This window comes from Microcaecilia unicolor, chromosome 5, assembly GCF_901765095.1.
Source record: "Microcaecilia unicolor chromosome 5, aMicUni1.1, whole genome shotgun sequence".
Classification (NCBI taxonomy): domain Eukaryota; kingdom Metazoa; phylum Chordata; class Amphibia; order Gymnophiona; family Siphonopidae; genus Microcaecilia; species Microcaecilia unicolor.
In genome coordinates, this window is record NC_044035.1 from 119,828,795 (window position 1) to 119,850,086 (window position 21,292).

General features: G+C 42.8%; 1 protein-coding gene across 1 annotated transcript in view; it reads right to left on the reverse strand.

The window, feature by feature from the left end:
* Window positions 1–21,292, reverse strand: part of DLG5 (discs large MAGUK scaffold protein 5) — a 298,386-nt gene that overhangs the window by 149,877 nt on the left and 127,217 nt on the right. Inside the window, 2 exon segments of the mRNA XM_030203236.1 lie at window positions 2,146–2,330; window positions 14,297–14,527. Of these exon segments, the coding sequence (XP_030059096.1) occupies window positions 2,146–2,330; window positions 14,297–14,527 (416 nt within the window).

A 21,292-nucleotide genomic window follows, 5' to 3' on the forward strand; every position in this document is an offset into this window, starting at 1 on the left:
GCATCCTAAGTTGCTCCTGCCCTCGATGGCTGCGTTATTAAAGTGGCAGCTGTCGCAGCCTTGCAAGACTGCTGCAGGAGGTTGCAGCTGCTATTCTGGAATTGGGAATGGCAGGTAACTAGTGTTTGGTTTCAGTGTGGATGCCTGCCCTCTGGGAACAGTACTAAGACCACCTGTTCATTTCAGAGAGGATACCAGAAGAGCTTTTAGGCCTTTATTTACAAACTGTGCTGGTTCATTATTTTACCATGCCTTATTGGTATAGCTGTAAATATCATGCATTCCTGAATGCATCTGTGCAAAAACAGCAGTTGAAGGATTAGACCACTATGCCAAACAATTAGTCCTCCCCATCTCTAAATCCATTATTAAAGAGTGCCACCACCTGGTATTCCCTGATCCATTGATAAAAAAAAAAAAATAATAATAATAAAGGGTCTCCCTAACTGCAGCACTCCTCGGCAACAATATATCTTTTCAAATTACTGGTGGGTAGAGAGGAAGGCAAGAGCAATCCCCAGTCACTCCTGTCCTGACTGCTGCCACATTCAAAATGGCTCCCTTCTTGCCCCTAGCAGTGGTCTCACAGTACTATCACTAGAGATTAGGCTGCCAATTTAGGGCACCATTTTGAATACAGCAGCCATCGTGGAAGGTGTAACCAGGAACAGCACTTGCCATATGTTACTCACCAAGGGTTTGAAGGTATGGGCTGAGGTAGTGTTGGGGCCAGAAGGACCCTTGTTTTTATAACAGATCGATTTTTTTTTTTTTTTTGGGGGGGGGGGGGTAACCAGTTAGAGGCATTCTAGTAATAATGGGTAAAGGGGTGTGTTTTTGTTGTTGTTTTTTTTTTTGAGGGGGGGGGAGGGGGAACTCTGTCTGGCCCTTTTACTTCATCTTCAGCCTTGCCTTAGGTTGACAGTCCAATGTTCCAAAGGTAAAACTCAATACTGCTTCTTTGAGTTATTGATCAATGAATAATGCAGCTTGCGAAATTTATCACAAAATGTATTATTTTGGATAATAATGAACTGCTTTGCATACATTGGCATTGTTCACAGCTCATTATTTAACATACACTGTGCTAAAAAAAATCATGGGTTAAGCTGCATTATTAGGAAACAATGAATGCTATGCATACATTTTTACCATAAAAAAGCCCCACACAACACAGATGGAGGCTGCTCTTTAAACTGAAGCAAATGACTGAGGAGACAATTCAGAGCAGAACCAAAAGACGGCACAGGGTCGCCGAGAGGGGGGGGGGGGGGGGGGGACAGGGGGGACAAAATTCCCCAGGCCTCCAAGGGGGGCCCGGTGCTCCCAGGCCGCCAGCGCTGCAGTTCCCTGTCTCCACCTGCCTGCCCTCAGCTCCGGCCCCCTTCTGTCTGCCACCGGGCCCCCTGCATTTGGAAAAGGGAGAGTCTCAAGTTGGCAGTACAGCGCTTCGCGTCTGTTTGAGAATGGCGGATCACCTTGGGCCTTCCCTCACTGTGTCCCGCCCTCGTCTGATGTAACTTCCTATTTCTACGAGGGCAGGGCACAGCGAAGGGAGGTGATCTGCCGCTTTCACACAAAGGTGAGGCGCTGCAGAGATTTTTTTTTTAATGCAGGGGGCCCCCGGTGGCGGACGGAGGGTGGTTGTTGACGGGGCTGGGGGTGGGCGGGTGGAGACTGGGGACTGCGGCGCCAGCAGCCTAGGAGCAGAAGAGGGAGGCGACAGTGGTAGCGATTGGGGGGGGGGGCGGCGGGGGCGGCCTGGGCCCGGCTCAGTCTCTCGGCGGCCCTGAGACTGCATATTTCCAAGTACAAACTTTAACAAAAATTGACCATGGCTACATTAGTTTCATACTTATGGAGTCCCATATATTGCAGCAAAGTGATAATTAATATATATCTGAAAATGGGAATAAAAACAGATCAACTTCAACAGTGAGAACATTTAGCATAGTCCATTTCAGTGAGTAAATGAATTTTTTTTGCTGATTTTTGTTTTTAATCATTCATGCTTTACAGTGGTAAGACTGTACTGCTTAATAGAACTAAGTATTCACCTGCCTCTACTATATAAAAAAAAATTTATAAGTACAACAAATGAGCTACAAGTGACTTATAAATCATCTACACGTCAATTCACTTTACCGTATGCTTTCTCTTTCTGAAACTATCTTGTCTCGTTCTTGGAAGGCCCAGTCTCTTCTACATTTGGCAACTTCAGCCTCCTGGACAGCTTCTTTCAGTTCCTGAGACATTGCCTCATACTGCTTTCGAAGCATCTCAATTTCTTTGTTGGCTCTTTCCATGTCCAGTGTTGCAGAATCTTGTATCTATGAGAGCAATTTAAACAAGTAAATATTTCTGTACATCTTTAGACATCTATAATCCTACTCTGCTCAAAATGCTAGATATACAGGGTGAGGCAAAAAAAAAAATCCCTAGAGTTTTTTTTTTCCTGTTTTCTCAGCAACTGCTTGTAATTTCAGCATTACATTTTACAGCTTTATTTTTTGTTACTATCTGACCAAACAAAATTTCAATAATCAAACAACAAATTTTATTAATATTAAAAAAAAAAAAAAAAAAAAAAAAAAAAAAGACTCGACACAACGTTGTGTTTCGGCCTAGGTGGCCTGCATCAGGAGTCTTGTAACCTTGGTTGACTATAAAACTCATGTATGTAATGGCTGGATAAAATGATCTTATCCCTCTATGGGAAATAGAAATCTTGAAGTAATGAATATAAAATTGGTCTTGAGAAAGACCGTTGTATTGATCCGTAAATCACTGAGTTATATGCGAATGCGGTAATAATATGCGCCTCTAGAACGGCTTAGTAAACAGGGCCGCAAGTGTTGTTTAATAAGTAACATCTAAGTATGATGACTAAAGTACATAAAATTTCTCGCTGAAATTCAAAGCGGTTGTGAGAAAATGGCAAAAAACCTTTTTGCCTCAAACTGTACATGTAATTCAATGATATTTTGTTATCAAATTCAGGCAGCAAGTCAACTTTGGTCAGGAAAGTAGTCATCTGAGCACTATAAGCAAGCAAACTATAACACTATCACAAGAGAAGAATGCAGATTTACAGTATCAAGACTAAAAAGGTCTTGAAAGATCAAAATAAATTAACACTGTACAAATGTAAGATCTCTCAAGTTAAATAAGACTTCAAAATTGCTAACTTCTAAGACTCAAAATCCACAACTTGCAAATAAATCTCTCTTATTATCATAAAGTATATGGGGAGGAAAAGACTTCAGATAATCGACAGCCACTGATTCTCTTTTAATAGTGGGTATCGCACTGCTCAGCGTTTACTTTTGAAAATTGACTTTTCTAGTGTAAAACTGCTGGCGAGCATCGTCATGAGTCATAAAAACCTCTCTGAGGAAAGCTACATTTAAGGCATACAGTATTATTCCATTAGTATAATACAGGCCTGTAGCTCAGGATGAGAATTGTTTTCTGTTAGCCAAAAATTGTTGAATGGGCTTCAGAGCCCTCTTTCGAGTACTGATAAGGTCCTGATTGTGATGTATATATTTTTGACAATCAAGGGAACTAACTTGATCAGATAGATTTTTATTTTTTTTTTACATTTATATCCCACATTATCCCAAGCAATCTCAAGTTCAATGTGGCTTACATTCTCTGGAACAGTACAAAATATGAGAGTTCACTGACATCCTATAAGGCAGATAGGTTTTGAAAAAAAACAATGTACATATTAAGATAGAACAAGAGTGAGTATGTAAATTAGGAACAGTATTAATAAAGGCTTCATAATGACCTTAGATTTTATGCTGAAGGACATTAATTATTTTCATTGGTAAGGAACGTTTGGCAATGAATGTTTTTAGCGAAGTCGTGTAGGTGCCCATATGTCTTATTTGTTTAGGTAGAGAATTCCAACTTTTAGTGCTCTACTAAGTAAAGCCAGCAGTAAGAATAGATTTGTAAATTATTTTCTTGCAACAAGGGAACTGAAGAATTAGGTACCTTCTCAATCCTATGATGGAGTTATGGAAAAGTAGTTCAACTAGTGGTTGCATGTAAGCTGGTACCATGCTGTGCAAGGTTTGAAAGACAAAGATGCACAGTTTGAATGTAATTCTAGCCTTTAATGGAAGCCAGTGTAGTTTGAGCAGTGAAAGTGTAGCCCTCTCGGGAAATGAAGCCCTGCAGAGAAGAAAGGCAGCAATATTCTGTGTTGTCTGTAGTTTCTTCAAGACTAGATCCTTACTATCTGCATATATAACATTGCAATAATCGATTTGCGATATTACTAAAAATTGCACCAGGGTCAGAAAATTACAGTAGAAAAAATGGGTTTATTCGTTTCAATTTCCATAGTGATCTGAAGATGTGTGTTACAACCTTGGATACTTGGAGGTTCAAATGCCAGATTTTGTTCTATAGTTATTCCTATTATTTTCATAGTTGATTCCAATGGGTACAGTCGATTGTGAAGCTCTTATAAGGGGTAGAATGAAAATAATTTTTTATGATTAGGAATTTAGTTTTCTCTCTATTAAGTTTTAATTTGAACTCAGAAGCCCAAGATTCCATCAAATCCAATCCTGATTTAATTGAGCTCAGTATTTCAGTTATGTCATTGGCGAAGGGAATATAGATCGTTACGTTGTCCACATAAAGGTACTAAACTTACTATCCTCCAGTTTTCTCCCCAGTGACATCATTATGATATTAAGTAGGATAGGAGAAAGAGGGAGCCTTGAGGTTATGGATGTTAAGGAGTTATTAGCTCCTGTCAATAGAACCCTACAAGAGTCTCAGACTTGGACTTTTTTTTTTTTTTTTTTTTACTTCCAATGAAGAGGAGGAAAATCTTGTGAAACACTTTTGCTAAAGGTGATACAGTCTTGATTATTCTCCTTCTTAATTATATTCACATCTCTCTAGTATTGCCCTCTTATATTTGTCAGAGCTAATATCTATGACTCTCAATAAAGGAAGTTATGCTGCTGTTCTTAAAATGGCCGAAGTCACTTCCATTTTGAAATGGAGTAAGTCAAATACAGGAATAGCTAAAAATGTTCCTCCAATCTTCCAGTTACTACTACTACTACTTGACATTTCTAAAGTGCTGCTAGGGTTACGCAGCGCTGTACAGTTTAACATAGAAAGACAATCCCTGCTCAAAGAGCTTACAATCTAAAGGACAAATGAACAGTCAGTCCGATAGGGGCCGTCAAATTGGGCAGTCTGGATTTCCTGAAAGGTAAGAGTTAGGTGCCGAAAGCAGCACTGAAGAGGTGGGCTTTCAGCAAAGACTTGAATATGGGTAGGGAGGGGGCTTGGCGTAAGGGCTCAGGAAGGTTGTTCCAAGCATAGGGTGAGGCGAGGCAGAATGAGCAGAGCCTGGAGTTGGCGGTGGTGGAGAAGGGCACTGAGAGGAGGGATTTGTCTTGTAAGCAGAGGTTTCGGGCGGGAACGTAAGGGGGAGATGAGGGTAGAGAGGTATCGAGGGGCAGCATTTGTAGGTAAGAAGGAGGAGCTTGAACTGAATGCGGTATCTGATTGGAAGCCAGTGAAGTGACCTGAGGAGGGGGGGTGATATGAGTATAACGGTTCTGGCGGAATATAAGACGTGCGGCAGAGTTCTGAACAGATTGAAGGGGGGATAGATGGCTAAGTGGGAGGCCGGTGAGGAGTAAGTTGCAGTAGTCAAGGTGGGAGGTAATGAGAGCGTGGACGAGAGTTCGGGTGGTGTGTTCAGAGAGGAGAGGGCGAATTTTGTTGATGTTAAAGAGGAAGAAGCGACAGGTCTTGGCTATCTGCTGGATATGCGCAGAGAAGGAGAGGGAGGAGTCGAAGATGACTCCAAGGTTGCGGGCAGATGAGACTGGGAGGATGAGGGTGTTATCAACTGAGATAGAAAGTGGGGGAAGAGGAGAAGTGGATTTTGGTGGAAAGACAATGAGCTCGGTCTTGGACATGTTCAGTTTCAGGTGGCGGTTGGACATCCAGGCAGCAATGTCGGATAAGCAGGCCGATACCTTTGCCTGGGTCTCTGCGGTGATATCAGGTGTGGAGAGATACAGCTGGGTGTCATCAGCATAGAGATGATACTGGAAGCCATGAGATGAGATCAGGGAGCCCAGGGATGAGGTGTAGATTGAGAAGAGAAGGGGTCCACGGACAGATCCCTGGGGAACGCCAACAGATAGGGGGATGGGTGTGGAGGAAGATCCATGAGAGTGAACTCTGAAGGTGCGGTGGGAGAGATAGGAGGAGAACCAGGAGAGGACAGAGCCCTGGAACCCAAATGAGGACAGTGTGGCAAGAAGCAAATCATGATTGACAGTGTCAAAAGCGGCGGATAGATCGAGGAGGATGAGGATGGAGTAGTGGCCTCTGGATTTGGCAAGGAACAGGTAATTACAGACTTTAAAGAGTGCTGTTTCTGTTGAGTGTAGAGGGCAAAAACCGGATTGAAGTGGATCGAGGATGGCATGAGAGGAGAGAAAATCAAGGCAGCGGCTGTGGACGGCACGCTCAAGTATTTTGGAGAGGAAGGGTAGTAGGGAGATGGGTCGGTAGTTGGAGGGACAGGTAGGGTCAAGTGATGGTTTTTTGAGGAGAGGTGTGACTACGGCGTGCTTGAAGGTGTCAGGGACAGTTGCAGTGGAGAGAGGTTGAGGATATGACAGATGGAGGGGGTGACAGTATGAGAGATGGTGTTAAGTAAGTTGGTGGGGATGGGATCAGAGGAACAGGTGATGCATTTCGAGGAGGAAAGAAGGCGAGCGGTTTCCTCTTCGGTGATGTCAGGAAAGGAGGAGAAGGAGGCCTGGGTTGGTTGGTTGGAGAGGGTTGAAGGGTGAAGAGAAGGAGGAGATGGCTTGGTAGTGAACTCAAGGTTGATAGCCAAGATCATCAAATCCTGGGTTATGATCCAAATTTGGGACCACCTGAACCTAGCTCATGCATTAGAATTCTATGCTGGTTTCATGGGCATGGTGCATTATTTAATGTTATACATAGGGAATGGATCAGAGTAAATAGTGAACTTTATTGAAATTAACTGAATTCTTGGTTTTTAAAAAATGTTTTTCTTTTGAGATAAGGAAGCCAGTCCCTTATCTCATCTGAACCAGTGTTTATTTCTCCTTGTAGAGCCAAAGTCAGATCAGTTTCTAGGGGATGGGGGGTTATAGAAGGTTCTATCAGCCAACTGGCATTCAAGATCTGCAATATAATGTCATTATTAAATATCATGACTGCACCCTCCCCCCTTTGTTAACTGATTTTATAGTGATCTCATTATTTTGGAGCTCTGGATTGCACAACTGTCTTCCTCAGACAAGTTACAAAAAATGACAGTTCTTTCAAGTATGTTTACATCTTTTAATACAAGCTTCTGAAAATATATAGATTAAAGGGATTAGGAGGAAATTAGGGAATCCATGGAGAGTCATTCTTCAAAACAGAGAGGTCTGATGGTCTAGCAGAGAATTTGGAAAATAAATGTTGTACTCAGAGCTCCTGGTAAGGTTAAAAAGGTCAATCCTAGTTTGCAATGCATTGTATTTAGTTGCCAGTATAAAGGACAGGCTTTTTTTCTAGGACTCTTTTTCTTCTTGTGTGGTGGTTACAGTCTTCAACTATTTGGAAAACCTGAATATTGGGTTCTGTAGATCACCAAACCATGAATGTTCCCTTTCAACAATACATTTGCTCCCCCTTGGTATTTTAGCTAATCTGGGTAACTCCTGGACATGCATTTTAGAAAGTTTTAATTTATTTTTGTTGATGGGATTTTGAACACAAATAATAGCCTTTAAATAGATTAGTAAATGCTTGCTTGGTGGAATATTCTGCTATACTTTTAACTTGTTATAGATCTTATGTATTACATACATTCATTTATATGGTCCTTTTGTCTCAGCATATTTGCTATATGGGTATTTAATATTGTAACTAGTGCAGTTGGGCCCGGGTGATAAAATCTATTTTTAAGTACAGTTGCAGTGTATTTTTTTTTATTTCTGGGACTACATATTTGTTTAATTTTCCTTTTACTAGAATTTATAGATTTTTTTTTTTTTTAAGGGGGGGCTATTCCGTGCCTCTATTAAGACCTTAAAGAAAGTATTCCTGGTTCTGATCTGCTCTTTTTGACCTCCACCTTGGAGTTTGCAGATCATCTGCCCTGTTGTTTCCATGGTGTAAATGCAACAGTATCTCTGAAGATCTGCAAGCAACCCAGAAGCGTTTCAGTTTCAAACTAAGCGTAGCTGTCTATGATCATTTTCAGCTTTTTAGCACATACACCATTTCTTTCCTCCTTTCTTGCTATTGGTACTGTCTGTTCACGTCGTCATTTCTGAGTAAACATAGTCAGATGTTCATTGTATCATTTGATGCCATAATACCATGCATGTAAGGTGGCAAAAAACATGGTTATACTGACTTACTGTCACCTAAAGGAAACTAAAAAAAAAAAATCTTTTGTATTTTACAAGACATGTTCTTAATAGTGGTGCTTAATGCTATATAAAAGTGATGAGTTCAGATAATTATATTAAGATGCTATTTTTGTGTGGAACGTGCTCATCATGTGGGGCCTGTGCAACAGGCCTCTAATAGACCGCGAGTGGTGATTTTTAAAAGTCTGAACTTTCAACATAGACAGAACATCCTTGTTACCATCCGAAAGGGTCAAACGCTCTCTTACCAGAACTCTCCCATACTTTGCTTTCAGGACTACTCATAACACGTGAAACAACTGCACAAGACATTCACTCTGATTTGCACAACATCCACCTTCTATACTATCCTTCCTAAAACCTTCCTTATCTTTTCTCTTACTTAACCCTGACTTAACCTTTGTATATTACCAACTGTATCTAGTATCCTATAATGAATATGCCATAACAAAACTCTGTACACTACCAATGATATCTGATATCTTGTAATGACTATGACATAACAAAACTCTGTAAACCACATTGAGCCTGCAAATAGGTGGGAAAATGTGGGATACAAATGCAATAAATAAAAAAATAAACATTACATAACAAGCAAATTTGGTTTGCCTTCCTATATCCGGCTAAATTGCAGGTTACTCATAAAATAGGGTTGAGAGTATTGTAGACACTCAAGCCTACTTGCAATCCTTAAAGGATATATCTTTGTAGCACGTTCACGGATATGTTTCTGTACAGTCCCTGGTGGAAGAGACTTTGTTTTCAAATGTCACAGATGTCTCTATTGATTCCACAATGATTTTGTATCTTGTGGCTATATGGATTGAATTGCAGGGGTGGGGATTCAAGTTTACGTATAAACATTGTACTTTCCCCTTAGCTCTATATCATGATGTAGCCTTCTTGGATTATTTGCGGGGCAAATGGGACGACTATAAACTACTCAATCATCAACATAGTCATAGCCTACTCTTTACTGGGAGACGGCCAAAGTAGTATTGCGGGATGACATAATTGACTATAGCAGTGCAAAGAAAAAAGCGCAGGGAAGATGAAATATTGAGATTGGCGTGCCAATTAGTACACTGTCACCAGGTATATAAATATCCCCCACACCACAACAAAGAGACCATTTATTAGCTTTTCAAGTAGAATTTAATGAACTGCTGCACCAGTGTGCAAGAAGTCAGCTTTATACTATCAATACCAACTTTATAAATATGGCAATAAGAGTGGCTGCTTGTTGGCTCGTCTGGTGTGACAGAAAAGGAGTTATCAAAGGGTTCTCATGTTACATCATCCCTCTGAGAGGGTGGTACATTCAGATAGTGAGATTATACAAATCTTTAAGAATTACTATAAACAGCTATGCACGCCAGATCCACATCATGCGTTAGATCCTGACACATATCTGGGAAGTTTGGAGTTACCTAGGCTCTCAGCATTGCAATCAGACGAAATTCGTTGGGCGGTGGGGGCAGTGCAATTTGCAAAGCACCAGGACCTAAGGGTTACAGGGCTGAATTCTATAAGCTCTTATTGGCAGATATTAGACAACCTTTAGCAGTCCTATTTAATATCGCAATACAGAATTAGTTGTTGCCTCCCTCCTTGCGAATGGCGGAGATAATTGTTCTTCCCAAACCAGCAAGGATCCCACTTACCCAGAATCATATAGACCTATATCGCTGATCACCTATGAAGTGAAATTAATGGCTACAATATTAGCTAACCGTCTTGCAAGGATGCTTCCTTCCATTATAGCAGATTCTCAAGTGGGTTTTATAAGGGGTAGACAAGCGGTTAAAAGTATTCGTACTATTTTAGCTACCTTAGAACATATTTTTCACACTGGCTATTCTACATTGCTTATCAGCTTTGATGCTTAGAAAGCATTTGACGAAGTTCTCTTTGCAGTATTGCGTGTTTATGGCATCGGGGGATTATTTTAGCAAGTGGTTAGGCCTTTATATCTTGCCCCCACAACTAGGGTCTCTGTAAATGGGAATCTCTCAGCTCCATTTGATGTTCTTAGTGGAACCCGATAGGGATTTCCATAGTCTCCGCTATTATTTCATTGACATTGAACCTTTTGATTCAGGAGATTCTTGGGAATCCAGAGATCACGGGTGTCAAATTACGTACCTATGAATTTAAGATATTGGCTGTTGCCGATGATTTGCTGATGTATTTGTCCTCCCCTGCTCAATCTTTACCTATGTTGTTGGAAAGCTTTGTCGAATATGGGTCATTTTCAGGCTTTCATATTAATATGAATAAATCCAAGGGACTGCCAACTTCTCCTAAATTATGCCAGCAGCAGGTAGGGGAATACCCTTTGAAATAGGCATCGGATAGTTTTAAGTACCTCGGTATTTTGCTCACTGCCAATCCTCTGTGCCTATATAGAAGCAATATTGATATCTACTTCATTACACTACACAGTTGACTTTTTGGAACACCTTATTGATTTAAGTGGTAGAAATAGTTTATATCACAATATACTATTTCCTCGGTGGCTGTATGTCATCGGGCACCTTCCACTTCATGTATTACAAAGGGATCACGTGCTCCTTTGAAAATACAATTTTGCTGGAGGGGTAAGAAGCCTAAACTAAAGCTGGAGTACCTTTATGGGACTTGGAGATAGGGAAGGTTGGGCCTATCCAATTTGCGAGTGTACAACCTGGCATGTACGTTGCGACATCTAGCTGACTGGGTGCAGGGATCAAAGGAGTTTACTCCTTGGGATGTGGGGCGGGAACTCTTTAAACCATTACATCCTCATTATCTATTGTATGTCCCCTGCAAGAATCTGCCTTATATCTGAAAGCAACATATATTGTTAAATTCCATGTGGACATCCTGGCCGTATTTATTAGCTTATCTACGACGGAATTTGACGTACGGATTTTATAATACTTATTGGTAATTCTGATTTTGGTCCTGGATTGGATATAGGGATATTTCATCATTGGGCAACTAAAGGGGTGGTATATATAGCTGACTTATTACAGGCTAATGGTACACTGAAATCCAGGGCCATGATAATGCAAACTTTGGGGGTCTCATCGTTCGGATACCTTTGCATATATTAAAGTATCCCATTATATTACACAAATGCTTAGGAATAACTTCTCTCTGGGATTGTATAACTTGTTAAAAAAGTTTTTCCTTTCATCAGATAGATCCCAGATTTCAGTCTCTAGTCCATATGGGGCGCTAACTCTAGTAGTACCCGGTATGAGTTATGCTCAGTTGGTGCACAAGTGGAGAACTGAGTTGGGAGTTTGTATATGGGAGGGGGAGATTCTCAAACTACTACAATCCATACCTAATTACAAGCACAGTGCCCTATATAGGGAATGTCAATTTAGGATCCTAACTAGATCATATTTTTCGTCAAAACAAGCATTTTCTGCAGGTTGTTATTTTATCTAGGACATGCCTTAAGTGTGGTTCTCCAGATGCCACGCTCTCCCACGCTTTGTGGACTTACCTCCATATTAAGCAATTTTGGCTTAGTTTGATTGGGTACTTGGAGCAATTGCTCCACAAATCCATTATTCCCTTTCCAATGGGCATCCTTCTTGCACGTGGCGTGCTGTGGGCCACTTATGCGGAAAGAACGCATGTTTGTATATAAAGCTAGTGTGGTGGGTAAAAAAATGTATTTTACAGCACTGGACCCTACTTCACCTATTTGTCGGCACTGGAGAAAAGCTTTACATAATTCATTGATCATGGAAGCTCAGGATGCATGTCACACAGTGAAAAGAAAAGAGAGATTTTGGGCCATAAGGGAACCTTATATGCAGTCTCTATCCTCTCCAGTGTGAAGTCTTATTTTGAATAAGTTATCTTTGTAAAATGGCCTTGTGAACCTAGGTTTGACAGTCTGTTCTTTGAGGGTTTGAGAGGGGGTATTGGGAATTCATGTCTGAGATTCTTGTGGGAAGCTATAAGAGTCTAAGCTCTCTACAGATTTGTATGATCTGATCAGTTTAACAGTTTGTAATGTTTTACTACATGAAACTTAATAAACAGAGTTAAACTAAAAATCAAATTATACACACCATCATAGTACTGCCAGAAAATAACTACTGAAACATGCTGTTTGTTTGCCAGGTGTCAATCACCGTGCTGGTACTTAAACAGTAAACCGCATAAATAAATTCTAAGAACTTTGCAAACTGATTAAATGGTGGAGGTAATTTAGTCAATAGGCTAGTGCAGTAAGATCTTGTATAAGGTTGTTTAATACATCCACACAGAGTTAGAGTACTATAGTATACACAATTTTCATTCAAACTACTACTGTTTTTCTCTCTCTTTTAAATTTATTGCCCCTTTTACTAAACCTTGCTAGCAATTCTCAGCGTGGCAATGCCGACAAAGCCCATTTACTTTCAATGGGCTTCGTCAGCATTGCCACAAAGGAATCGCTAGCCTGGTTTGGTAAAAGAGGCCCTTAGTACATATTTTAATTATACATTCAACAAGAAAATTGAGGAATACACAACAAATTAGAAAACTATCCCAAAAAGAAACTGAAACAATAAAATTGTCTACTAGCCCACATCAATTGAGCAGGCGAAAGAGAGCGAAAATCACACAAGGAAAACATAGGAAGGGTAACAACTATTCCAATATACCACCTGCAATACCAAACCTAGATATCATTTTTAATTAACCATTCACAAGCAGATTTCAAAAAGAATGTATCACTAAGGGAAAGCAACCTATTTTTCTACTGAGGAAAAGTTTATACTGCAATTGTATACCTCTAGCCATATCATGAAAACACACACTTGAGCCTGATTCTATATAAGGCATCTTAAATTTAGGCAAGTTGGAATAACATGAGTAGATCTATTCTATAAACCGTATCTAAATGTTATGTGCATTCCCCTGAATTCTATAGCGCCTCGTGTAAATGTGATTGACACCTCTGACATGCCTATACTCCTCCCATAGCCATGCTCCTTTTTCAACTATGCTTGCTAGAATTTACATGTGCCACATTTAAGAATATGCATAAAAAGAAGCACATGTAAATTCCAATTATTGACAATTAGTGATAATTGTTTTTTATCGACAAATAATGACTAACTGGCTTGTTACTCAATTGAGCAGTGCATGTAAATTATCCACGTGCACAATTTAACACGTGCTACTCGCCGTGCCTCATAGAATCTGGGGGATTATTCATAAAATAACAAAGCTTTTTTCTTAAAATAAGACCTCATGACAAATACTTTATCTTGCCAAGTGAAAAAAAGCACAGTGGGCCTCCAAAGACAGGTTAGCATCTAAAGTTTATTAAAGGAGCTGACACGGGCAATGTTTCGGCAAGCACCTGCGTCAGGAATCGCCAATGTAAGTTCTTCATTCTCTCAAAGATTGGTAAGTATTACTAGCCGTTGCTAATTCATACAGCTAAAGAAAGACTGCCAAAGCCTGTGAGGTCCTTTAATAAACTTTAGATGCCAACTCATCCTTAGAGTCTCACTGTGTTTTCACTTGGCTTGGTTTCATGTGCTTTGGATTCCCTCTCTCCTGCTCAACTAAATACTTTATCTTGATCAGACTCACATGATAGTAGAGGGTGGCCTTAATTTATGCTATCCTGAGAAAGTCAAAACTTCTACGAGTTCCCATAATATCAAGAGCACTATCTTCATCATTTTATCCGAGACTACTAACAGGAAGATAACAGTTTCCAATAGAATTGTAAACTACTACTGTTTTGATAATCCAGATTATTCTCATGCTGTGCTTTGATTACAGTATGTGTTTATTCTGATGCAGCTATATCTGAAAGACTTGAGAAGTACCTGGCGAGCTTGGTAATATTCCCTTAATAGATGGTCTCTCTGGATGATTGCTTCTGTTCTCTCTTTTCTGGCAACATCTCTTTCTTCCTTCACAGTCTCTATATCCTTGCAAGCTTGATCAAGCTCCTTCTGGGCCTCAGCCTTGTCCTTCACTTCATGGCAGTACTTTTCCAGTAACTCATTTCTCTCACAGATTGCTCGATCTCGTTCCACTAGAGCTGAGTTTAGCTCCTAAAACAAGATCCATTATTTGTAGCATATTAAGTACAGAAAACAGATCTTCCCTGCAATCTAACATGCAAGAATCTGATAAATTATAGTGCAAACAAGTTGTTGAAATATTTATACAGCATTATTGACAAAGAAATCAGCATACATGCTAACATATGAGCTAAGGTTAGAAATTTAACTAAAAAGCAGCAGCATCATAATGAAGGTTCAATTATCTGTACGACAGATAATCATCTGGGATGTGGCATCATGAACTAATTCCTAGCTACTCCAACCATTGTTTTATATGCTTTGTATTTTAAATAAAACCATCAAGCCATTGAGACTAATATATGTTACAAAATAATGAACAAGCCTTGATAAAATATGTATAGGACTGATTTACAAATATATTAGATGCTGCCCAGGCCAAGACCCTGCCTTCCATTTAGTTTATTTGTAAGGGGCTCAGAAAGAATAAGCCACTGCAAACACATAGGAATCACAGTTCTAGCAGGAATGACAAAAATATCACACGTTTAGAGAGAAGTCCTAGCAAACCTTCCCTCAATTTTGTGGCATAGATTTAAACAGTGGCTGGAACAAGTTAAAAGTAAAAATCAACAATGACGTTTGTGAGAAGAAACTGCAAACATAATTTTCTTTATTCATAGATTCTCTAACTCGTGCACTGTGGCAAATGAGACAAAATTGATACCCTAGTGTCAAAACCTAATCAAAATGAATTCATTTAAAGCTGCACATATTTTTCCATTACAAACATATATGCATATACATTTATATGTACTTATTTTCAGGAGAATTCAATGACTGCAATGGTGAAATTAGATCTTACCTGCTAATTTTCTTTCCTCTAGACCCTCCAGACCGGTCAAGACGCGTGGGTTATGTCCTCCTACCAGCAGAGGGAGACTGAGAAAACACTAAGCTTTTGAAGCCTGTATATATAACCTGTGCAGAACCTCCACTAGCCAGTATAACCCTGACAAAGCAGAGAAACAAAAAACACTAACAACAACTAGCAACCCTGTACGTGGTCACAGTAAACTGCAAAAACAAACATCTTCCGCTTGCTCTTACGGAAACATGTTCCTTTGCCTTTGATAAAACAGTTGGGCTTCTACAGGTGGACTATCAAAGAAGAGCCCTACCTGTCCCGGACTCCTATCACAAAACAGAAATAAACAGTCTGCAATTAGAGAAACAACAATCTACAGCAGCCAAGAATTATCCAACAAACACACCTCCTGGCCTCCAATACAGACAGGGCGGGCTCTTGACCGGTCTGGAGGGTCTAGAGGAAAGAAAATTAGCAGGTAAGATCTAATTTCACCTTCCTCAGCGACCCTCCAGACCGGTCAAGACGCGTGGGACGTACCAGAGCAGTAACTAACTTACGGGAGGGACCTACTAAGGCCAGAGGTCAAAACTGCTGCCCCAAAGCGCACCTCGTCCTTTGCATGCACAGGAATCCTATAATGCTTCACAAAGGAATGCAACGAAAACCAAACCGCAGCCCGACAAATATCTAACAGAGAAATCATACTATTCTCCACCCACGAGGCTGCCATTCCCCTAGTGGAATGAGCAGACCAGCCCCTAGGCACCACAGGACCCTTCACCAAGTAAGCAGATGCAACCGCCTCCTTCAACCACCATGCTATGGTCACCTTAGGAGCCGCTGCACCCTTCTTTGGGCCACCATGAAGAACGAACAAACGGTCAGAGGCTCTGAAGTCCTGAGTTCCAGAGAGATAACAACTCAAAACTCTCCTGCATCCAGCTTGGCAATACCACGCTGCTCCGAATCTCCAGCCATATCACCCAACACTGGCAGAGAGATGACCTGATTAACATGGAACTCGGAAACCACCTTGGGCAAAAAAGGAAAGCACCGTCCGCAACGAAACCTTTCCCTCAGAAAGGACAAAAATGGTTCCCTACAAGACAAAGCCTGAAGCTCTGAAACACTCCGTGCTGAAGTAATCGCCACCAACAAGACCGTCTTTAAAGATAAATCCTTACAAGATGCCGATACCAGAGGCACAAACGGAGGCCTGATCAAAGCATCCAAAACTAGCTTCAAATCCCACGGAGGCCCCATCCGTCACTGAGGCGGACGCAGCAACTTAACACCCTTAAAAAAACGCACTACCTCAGGCACAGACGCGAAGGACTTTCACTGAAGCTTCCCACGAAAACATGACAAAGCTGCCACCTGAACCTTCAGTGTAGACAAGACCAGACCCCTATCAACACCATCGTGCAAAAATTCCAAAACTTCCGCCACCGAAGAGCGAAACGGCCGAACTTGATGGTCTTCACACCAGTGCTCAAAGATTCTCCAAACCCGGACATACGCCAAGGAAGTGGATCGTCTACGGCAACTCAACATCGTAGCAAAGCCACTGGACGAAAGCCCCTTCTTCAACTTGTGCCGCTCAAGAGCCAAGCCATAAGCGAAAACCGAGCCGGATCCGGCATGATTATCGGGCCTTGACACAGAACTGATCCCAACAAAGGCAGGGCCGCCGCCCCTGCCAACCGCACCAGGTCTCCGTACCATGGTCGACGCTGCCAATCCGGAGCTACCAGAATCACCCGGCCGGAGTGATGTTCGATGCGCTATATTACTCGACCGACTAACAGCCACGGAGGAAACACATACAGTCAGTCCCGAGACCAAGGCAACAGAAGAGCGTCGATTCCCTCCGCTCAAGGGTCTCTTCAGCGACTGAAAAAAAAAAATCTCTGAACATGCGCATAGCGAGCCGTTGCCCTAAGATCACCGAAATCCCCAGACCGACACAACTCACTGGAACACTGACAGAAGAAAAGACCACTCTCTGGGATCTAGAGTGTGCCTGCTGAGATAATCTGCATCTATGTGACCTACCCCGGCCACATGCGCTGCCAAGAGAGCCTGAAGATGAGTTCAACTGCGCCGCCAAGGCTCTTCGTCCCCCCTTGACGGTTGACATATGCTACTGCCATGGCATTGTCACAGAGCACTCGGACTGCCTTGTGGCGAACCACCGACGTCAAGGCCTGGAGCGCCACCCGAATGGCCCGAGTTTCCAGCCGGTTGATGGACCACTCTGCTTCTGCCCGAGACCACCGGCCTTGAGCTACCTGACCGAGACAATGTGCCCCCCAACCTTGCAGACTGGCATCCGTGACCATTACCAGCCCCTGTGGGGACTCCAACGGCATTCCTTTTCCCAAATTGCGCGGGTTGAGCCACCAGCGGAGACTGAGACGAGGGGCCACCGACAGCGGACAACACATTTCCAAGTCCTGCGACAGAGGGGACCAATGACTGAGCAGAGCTGACTGTACCTGACGCATGTGCGCCCTGGCCCATGGAACTACCTCTATGGTCGCCGCCATCAGGCCCAGGACCTGACGATAAGTACGGGCCGTCGGCGCCTTCTCTGCAAGGAACCGACGAATCGGACCCTGTAACTTGGAACCAAAAGGCTGCACGAAGGAAAGTGAAGATAAGCTTCCGTCAAATCCAGGGAAGTGACCGACCGCAACGTCTCCATCCGGAAAGAGGGCACCTTGAGTGCCGCATTGACCCTTTTGAGATCTAAAATGGGACGAAAAGTGTCCTCTTTCTTGTGGACCACAAAATAGATCAAATAGTACCCTGAGCGTTGCTGATCTGAAGGAACAGGAACCACGGCTCCCAACGCGAGCAGCCACCGCAGAGTGTCCCTCACTGCTGCCCTCTTGCTCCAAGACCGACAGAGGGATTCCAGAAACACTTCGGGAGAACAGCTTTCAAATTCCAGCGCATATCCGCCTCGAAACACCTTGAGAACCCACTGATCTGACCTGATTTGGGCCCAGCTCTGGTAAAACAGACTCAGCTATGCCCCAACATGCACCAGAGCCTGAGCCCGCACACCTTCATTGGGAATTGCGGCATGAATACTAATCTCCTGCGGAAAAGCCACGCCCTCCGCGACGCCTCTCACGAAAGAACTGAGTGCGCTGGAAAAACCGACCCGTAGAGGTCCTACTACTATTAAACATTTCTACAGCACTACTAGACTTATGCAGCGCTGTCCAAATTAACATGAAAGGACAGTCCCTGCTCAACAGAGCTTACAATCTAAATTGGACAGACAAACAGACAGCTAAGGGTAGGTCCCACTCGATCTGCCCGGCCTATACCGCTGAGCCTCCCTAAACCGTCCCCGAGAGGAACTAGTTCTGGCCCCTGCCTTGAACCGAAAATCTGGAAGCCATAGAACCTTGGTATCACTAAGACCTCACACTAACTTGTCCAAATCTTCTCCAAAGAGCATAGCTCCCTTAAGTGGCAGAGACCCACAACCATAGCCATATTTTTTGTCTGAAGTAGGCAACAAATCATAAAAGCCTCAGACAAAAAGGATGAACCCATGTCCAAGTCGGCTAACTCCTGACCCCCAGAAGAACCAACATCTACCGAATCATCCAGGAGCTTCTCGGCCCAACAAAAACATGCCCGAGCTACCAGACCCCCACAAACCGAGGCCTGCAGGGCTAGAGCCGACAAAACAAAACTACGCTTGAGAAAAGATCCCAACTTCCTATCCTGAGGATCACGGAGGGCCGTTCCTCCATCAACCGGGATAGCCGTAGCTATAATTACTGCCATCACTACTGCATCTACCGTGGGAGCCTTAAAGGAATCCCTATCGTCCTGAGGGAGGGGATAAAGCCTCGCCATTGCCTTTGCCACCTTACACGGCAAATCCCATTCCTGACAAATCATCTCCCGGAGATCCTTGTTCATAGGGAAGGATCACGCCTGACGCTGAATGCCCTTCACCAACGGATCCTGGACAGTTTCCCCCAAAGCCACCTCAGAACCAAACTGAAGGGAGGACGACACCTGATCTATGAGTTCTGACAGCTCATCTCTATGGAAAATCCGCACTACTGAAGGATCCTCTCCAGGAATCCAACAATCCTGCTCCTGAGAGCCATCAATTCCATCTGACTCCCCCAGATCACTAAGCACAGCTTCTGCAGCCACAGGAGAAAAACATTGCCTGTCCTCTGACCACTCTAACCGTGGTCTCTCAGCCAAGACGGAAATAGCCCCCTCTTCCAATTGGGGGGGGGGGGGGGGGGTCCCGATCTCCAGGCCTGATACCGCGTCCAGACAAAATCTGGAGGAAAGCCCACCATTCCTGGACCGTCATTAGGCCCTTTTGTGCCAAAAACGGAGGCCGCAGGCCCAAAAACAGCTGGCTCCACGGGCTGCGTCAGACTCAAGATGGCGGCTGTTCCCGCCGAAACTGTTCCCGCTGACAGCGGCCCTGCCTACGCTCCCGCTGACCCGGAGACTCCCGACACCATCGATCCCTCCGCGGTCAAGTCGGGGGGTGCCGCAGCCACCTTTATAGGTGCACCGCAAAGCTACACTGAGCGCCCGGCGCCTCTACCCCTCGCCACGAGCACGCGCGACATCGGAGGAGCTGGGCCGCCATAAACCACGAGGGAAGGGAAAAGCTGTTCCGCAAACGCGCCAAACCAAAAACTCACTCACACTGCAAAAGCACTGAAGAAAGCGCTGCTCTCTCGTTCCAGCAAGGAATCGAAACCCCCGTTCGGTCCGCTGAAAATAAAGAATTAAATGCCCTTAAAGGCACAGTACTCCAACTCTGGCAGCTGGAAATTGTAAGGCACTCAAGGCTACAATACTGAGAAAGCAGCCGAGGCACAAAGCTGCCAAGCAAAACGAAATAGAATAACTGACCTTAAAGGCACAGTACTCTAATTCTGGCATCTGGAAATTGTAAGGCACTCAAGGCTACAATACTGAGAAAGCAGCCGAGGCACAAAGCTGCCAAGCAAAACGAAATAGAATAACTGACCTTAAAGGCACAGTACTCTAATTCTGGCATCTGGAAATTGTAAGGCACTCAAGGCTACAATACTGAGAAAGCAGCCGAGGCACAAAGCTGCCAAGCAAACAGAAATAGAGAGCAGCACAGGGGGAGGGACCCAAACATAGGTGTAACACCCCAGGGGGAAAAACTGGGCCCCACCAGACCCAGGGCCCCAAAGCACTTTTTTTTTTTTTTTTTTTTTTTTTTTTACACACACGTACAGGGTACTGCAACAGAATAAAGTTTGGAAGGAAAAAATCCTACGACCCAATGACAAACTACCTCACCAGATTATTGGAGACTGCACAGGCTGTCAACTGCTACCTCTGCTGAGACTGAGAAAATACTGGCTAGTGGAGGTTCTGCACAGGTTATATATACAGGCTTCAAAAGCTTAGTGTTTTCTCAGTCTCCCTCTGCTGGTAGGAGGACATAACCCACGCGTCTTGACCGGTCTGGAGGGTCGCTGAGGAATATATCTATTACTCTATATACAATGAGCGCCTTGTAATTTAAAGAAACAAAATTCTGCTAAATTAAAATATTTAAATACTTATGCAGAAAGAAAGGCCAAGAAACAAATTGTAGTTATGAACTTTTTTGTCGATCAAATACATTTATAAGTTTTCCAGTTACAATCACTCTATTAGGTTAATGAAATTATGATAAATACACTATGTTATATCAACAACAGCAACAAAAAGGTATAACCAGCAATGCATTTGTTGAACTACATTGGCTCCATTTTACACAGAATGTAAAAATGGGAGTTGATACACCAAGGTCAGGATGCATATGGTTTTGGTAGCATTTTAGAAAAGGATCTGTTGATTTCATACTTGCTCTAAAATACACGCAGGAATGCACGTTATGT